General features: G+C 55.3%; 1 protein-coding gene and 1 long non-coding RNA gene across 8 annotated transcripts in view; one reads left to right on the top strand and one right to left on the bottom strand.

Moving 5' to 3' along the window:
* The window catches only part of SCAMP4 (secretory carrier membrane protein 4), a 16,026-nt gene extending 12,500 nt beyond the window's left edge, over positions 1-3,526 (top strand). For 6 of the 7 annotated variants that reach the window (XM_021378385.1, XM_021378387.1, XM_021378386.1 and 3 more), the window contains exons 6-8: positions 134-235; positions 430-547; positions 698-3,526. In XM_021378385.1, the coding sequence (XP_021234060.1) occupies positions 134-235; positions 430-547; positions 698-874 (397 nt within the window). In that variant the 3' untranslated portion in view covers positions 875-3,526. The remainder of the gene's footprint in view (positions 1-133; positions 236-429; positions 548-697) is intronic. The other variant, XR_002432980.1, reaches the window with a different exon arrangement.
* LOC110388788 lies at positions 3,365-5,417 on the bottom strand. Its single transcript, XR_002432981.1, has 2 exons — positions 4,869-5,417; positions 3,365-3,574 (listed from the first exon to the last, which is right to left on the bottom strand). It is a non-coding gene; the product is annotated as an uncharacterized LOC110388788 (long non-coding RNA).

Genomic DNA, 5,479 nt, shown 5'->3' with positions numbered 1-5,479 from the left:
CTCGCTCCAGCTCAGGGGTTTGAGCTCTGAGCCCTAAACTGAACCTGAACCCAAACCCTCACTCGCTCCAGCTCAGGGGTTTGAGCTCTGAGCCCCATCTCGGTGTCCTCCTGACGTCTCTCTTCCCTCGCAGGTCGGACAGCTCCTTTAATTTCATGGCTTTCTTCTTCATCTTCGGCGCGCAGTTCGTCCTCACCGTCCTGCAGGCGGTGGGTTTCTCTGGATGGGGAGCGTGGTAAGGACAGCCTCCGCCCAGGGGCCGCTGTGTGACCTGCAGGGGGATGGTGGCAGTGCTGGGAAGCCAGCTCTGGGCTCTTGGGGAGATACCGTGTGAGCGGCGCTGAGCTCCGCGCCGTCCTCCTTGCTCCCTCGGTTTCCAGGAGCTGTGAAGCCGCTCTAACTCCGTGTTCCTCTTTCCCTTCCTCGCAGCGGGTGGTTGGCGGCCATCACGTTCTTCAGCACCAACGTGGCAGCTGCTGTCTTCATGCTGTTCCCTGCCATTATGTTCACGACGTCGGCGGTGGCGATGCTCGTCTGCATTCTGAGGGTGAGCGCTTCGGGTGCCTCCGTGCCATGGGGTGTCCGTGGGGTGTCCGTGGGGTGTCCGTGGGGTGTGCGCACCCAGCGCTCGCCGCGGCACCCGCTGCTCTCCGCAGCGTTGGTGGATGTTAACCGGGGCCTCTCCCCCATCCAACAGGTGCACAAAATCTACCGAGGGGCCGGGGGGAGCTTCCAGAAGGCTCAGGACGAGTGGCACAGCGGCGCGTGGAGGAACCCCCCCAGCAGGGAGGCTCAGTACAACAACTTTGCAGGGAACAGCCTGCCGGAGTACCCCACGGTGCCCAACTACCCCTCGGGAAACCAGTGGCCTTAGGCAGCCCCGGCTGCACGCTGCCTGGATCCTCTCCTTTTTTTTTTCGCTCCTTTTATCGTTATCTGAAAAGATCATTTGCATTCCCCTCCCCGCGCTCCGCTCTCCGTGGGGTTTTTTCTTGGTTTTGATGTCGTTTGCCTCCTTGCCGCCGCAGAAGACGCGTGCTGTCAGCCGTGGCACCCCGAGAGCTCCGCACGGCCGGATCAGAAGATCAGAAGGTTTTTCCCTTGTGCTGCTCCAGCATTTGCCTCCTTGCAGACTGAGGAACCCACCGCTCGCTGCCCTTTGCTCGAGGGCTCCTTGTCATTGTGGCTGAGCTCCCCTGGACGTGAGCGCTGCCGCCGTGGCTCTCCTGCTTCCTGCACACCACCAAGCCGTCTGTCCTTGGAACAACCGCAGTCTGAGCACGGGTACCAACCGGTGTTCGCTCTCCTGGATGAGTAATCTGGAATCTTTCACTCCACGGGAAATGGAACACCTGATTTCTTTGGTACTGGTGATACTGGAGGTGTCTGTACAATCTACAGCTTCATCTGCTCGCGCTCTCTGGTGAAGATTCCTGTATAAGGCAGCGCTCGCTGCGGGTGAGTGTTGCTCAGAAATGAAGGACAGTCCCCATTACCCTGGCTAGAACTGCTCTTAGGATAGAAGTCCTATTTTCCCCACCCCCCAAAAGCTCTTGCTGGATCTGTATGCTGCAGAGGTGCAGATTCATCTCATTTTGTTAATGAGCTCTTGCCAAAAGCCAACTGGAACTTATGGGAAAGCCAGCTGGGCTTGGGGGTGCTCATCCTTTTACAGGTAGGCAGCACAAGATCTCAGTGCCATCCCAGCCCCACGCCAGGATTCCCATGCTGACCCTACACGTGCCAGACTGGACATGCCTTGTCCTGCGGGACACCTTTATTCTGGGCTCCAGCTGCTTTATCTCAGCGCTGGGTCCCAGGGTGGTTTGGGAGCAATTCCATTACAATGGATACATTTAATTCTGCTTTCTACCAATGTAGTTAAAATCCAAGAGCGTTGTGCAGTGAGCTGTCTGATAGACCAAGGGAAGCTCCGTAGTCCTCATAACTGATGTCAGCGGTGCAGAGCTGGTGCTGGTGTATCCAGCAGCACTTCCTTCCAGGTACGAGCCGAGCTTCTTGCCTTTCCCCAGGAATCAGCGACAGAGGATAAAGCTGTCGGGAGGGGTTGTACCCCTGAGAGCTAGCACTGATCTCATCGCCCACCTTCGTCTCACGCACGTCCATCAGGACGGCTGGAACCTGAGCCATCCCGTTCCCTGTGCCCTGCAGCGACCCGAGCAGCAAAGGCTGCAGCTTTTCCCTTTCCCCCAGCCCCCTGCTGGGAACTCTCTCTGACTGGGAGGTCAGTTCCCAGTATTTCTGTAGGGAGTGAGCGTTAAGCGGCTTCAGCTCTGACAGCTGGTCCTGCGCAGGGCCGAGCACGCCAAGTTTGGAGGTTTGGGTCGGCCCCATGGCCAGCCCAGCTCTAGGGGATGCCATAGATACTGCAGCGTGAGTCACTCTGCGTCCACACTAAGTAACTGGAAAGCAAACCTGGCTCCTGGACAGGGACAGGGAGGTTGCCCCAGCGAGGAGGAACTGATTTGCAAGTGATCTTTTGAAAACCGTCTCTACATGTGCCTTAACTAATGATGTTAGTTCATGAAGGAGGAATCTTTGTTCCCCGTTCCCCTCTGCAAATCTCCCCCTTCACCCCATTAACTTTTCCTGTGTCATTCCGTAAACACTCAGCAAAGTACAGCTCGGAGTCTGCAGGACACCTTTGTTGTTAGGGCCAAAGCAACAGCAAACATCAGTGGGAGGGCAGAGCCTCCTCCGACTTCGGTTTACGAGCAGCACTGACCCCTGCTGCAGCACCAGCCCCTCGCTGCCTAGGGGATAATTCATGTGCTGAACACAAGGGTGTTTTTCTTTCTCGCAAGTGTGCAATGTGTTTGTAATTACAAATGCTTGAAGCCTTCATCATAGAACACGGCCTGGTCGCGCTGCCAAGCTTTTAGGTGCCTTTGTCATGTGTCAAGTGTGATTTTAAGCGTTCTTTGTCGCTTGCCATCAGAGGGTGATAGAAGAACCGTGAGGAGAAGCATTGCCAAGAGACTCTGTCCTTCTTTTCTTTTTCCCTTTGGGGAATCTGGGGGCCTTTCAAAGCGCCCATCCTCGCATTTCCAACCTGCTCGGTGCAGAGAAGGGGATACTTCAGAGCTTCAAACCAAACCGGTTGGAGGCAGACACCAAAATCATGACCATCGTTAGCAAAATGGTGGCTAAATCACGAGCAAACACTGCCTGAGATTTCTAAAGAGCTTAAATGAAGCTCCTGGGATGGAAGCTGCCATCTGAAAACAAATTTCCCCCCCTCCATCCTCTTCGATGCCAGAAACCCCAATTCCAGCAAGTCGACTCAATGCTGCCTGAACCGCCATGGCTGATTTCTTCGGGCTCCTCTGTGTGGTTTTTCATGTTTACATTCGATCTCTTCACACCATTAACCCGGACCCAGCTCCCAGTTCTGCTCGGCATCACGTGTCCGCGTGCGATGTTTTGTGTCACTTGCGGGGCTCTGCTTTCTGTTTGTGTTTTGATCACAAGACAATAAACGCTCATCCTGTGCTCGATGAGAAGAGCTGGCTGGGTCAGAGCTGTGTGTCTGTTCCCAGGGAACCCGAGTTATCTGGCAGAGGGAAATGGCAAAATCGAGATTTTCTTTCCAAAGACTCCCCACCAATTTTTTTTTTTCCCCTTAAAAGAACAGCTCGCTTATGGACAAAGCTCATCCCCTTGCTGGGGACCAGTGGGACAGTTGGCTGGCAAGCATTTTACAATAATGTTACCATTATCCTCATTTTCCAGCTTAGGAGAGGTGCAAGTGACATTAGCAATGGGGTCAAGCCCTCCTTCCCAGCCCCTCCTGAGCAGCACAGCCCTTTGCAGGGCCCTTGTCTGCTTTGCTGCCTGGAAGGATATCGCCATCCCTGGGGCAAACTGACATGAAGGTGAGTTGCATCCCTTCCCTTAGCGTGCAGCTGGATGTATTCCCCCAAATTGCTTTGTGCTCCAGCTCTGCTCAAAGGAGCTGAAAGAGCTGTTTTTTTCGCAGCTGCTCGTTCCAACATCTGCTGATCTCAACCTCTTCCTCCTCTCAAAGCTTTCTACCTCCCCTGCAGCCGTTAGCATCTTGCCTCTGTGAGCAGGATGTTGCATCGACCTCAAAAACACAGAAATCTCACGGCAGCATCTTCTCCCAGAGTGAGTCAAGCAAGCAGATGGACAGACTCCAAACACTGTCCCCTTTCTCCCTCAGGCCAACAGGAACATGCTGATTTGGCCCCAGCGCAAATCAGCCAGGCAGCAGCACTGGACAGAAAGGTCCAGGGATGGGTGTAGATATTAAACAGCATGCGGGGGGCTGCTGGTTCTCCACACCTTGAACATCTCTCCGCTCCTGGCTGCGTTATGGAAGTGCATGGAGTGCTTTCCAGCTGCTGTGTCCATCCCATGTGCGGGATGAAGTAGCTTTGGCTCAGGCTCTCTCCAGTTCCCCAGAATGCTCAGCCACTGGGATTGGAGTGGGCCCTTCACGCTCCAGCTCCTCCAGCGTGAGGCTGTGTGGGATGGACGTTGCGAGTGGTCTCACTTGTCTCTTTTGGGGTGATTCCTGATGGTTTTCTGTCACTTTTATGCCAGTTCCCAGGTTGCATCGCCCGCCCCCAAGCAGCTCTGCGTGTGTTACAGCAGTGCATTTGTGTAGCCTGGTTGGGACTCACTCTAATTACCCCATGCCTGGGAGGAGGGCAGGGTTTGGAGCTGGATGTTGTCCCAACAGAAGTTCGCCAAGTTTCCTCACTGTGCTGAGCTGGTTCCATCGTAGGAGCTGCGAGCTCTCTGCAGATCACACACCTGGTGTTCACTGAGTTATGGTACTGGAAATCACATTTAAATAAAATCAGAACTATTCTCTTTCTCACCTGTTGCTCCTCAGGATGGCTAAGTTCTCAAGCGAAAGGTCTGAACAACACACAGGAGTCTCAAAATGAGAATGTTATCACCTCTTTTTTCTCCCCCAGTGCAGAGGGATGCAGCATTAAAACCACCCAGCCTGCAGCTGAGTCACTGTGGGGCCCATACTGTCCCTTCTAGCGGGGCCTGTCCCCTATCGTGGCACCTGTCCCCTATAGGGAGCTGCAGGCAGCATGGGGCCTGTCCCCTATAGCATGGCTCTTCCCCTGTCACAGGGCCTGTCCACTGCAGCATCTCTCTTGCCCTACAGCAGGGCCTGTCCCCTACTGCTCAGCTCTTCCCCTATAGCAGGGCCTGTCCCTCACTGTGGGTACCTGCAGCACAGGGCCTGCCCCCCAGCAGAGGCTGCAGGCAGCATGGGCTCACCCCCTGCAGCACGGGCTATCCCCTATAGCGGGGCCCGTCCCTTATCAGGGACCCCAGGCAGTACAACGCCTGTTCACCACAGCAGAGCCGTACCCTGCACCGAGCGCTCCGGGCAACACGGAGTTAAGCGGAAGTCCCGCCCATAGCCGCCAAGCGCGGCGCTGCCGTAAAGCGCGCCGCGTTGTCGTAAAGC

The sequence above is a fragment of the Numida meleagris genome, chromosome 27 (assembly GCF_002078875.1).
Source record: "Numida meleagris isolate 19003 breed g44 Domestic line chromosome 27, NumMel1.0, whole genome shotgun sequence".
Lineage (NCBI taxonomy): Eukaryota > Metazoa > Chordata > Aves > Galliformes > Numididae > Numida > Numida meleagris.
The sequence above is the reverse complement of the archived record's forward strand: the minus strand, read 5'-3'. Positions and strand labels throughout refer to the sequence as shown.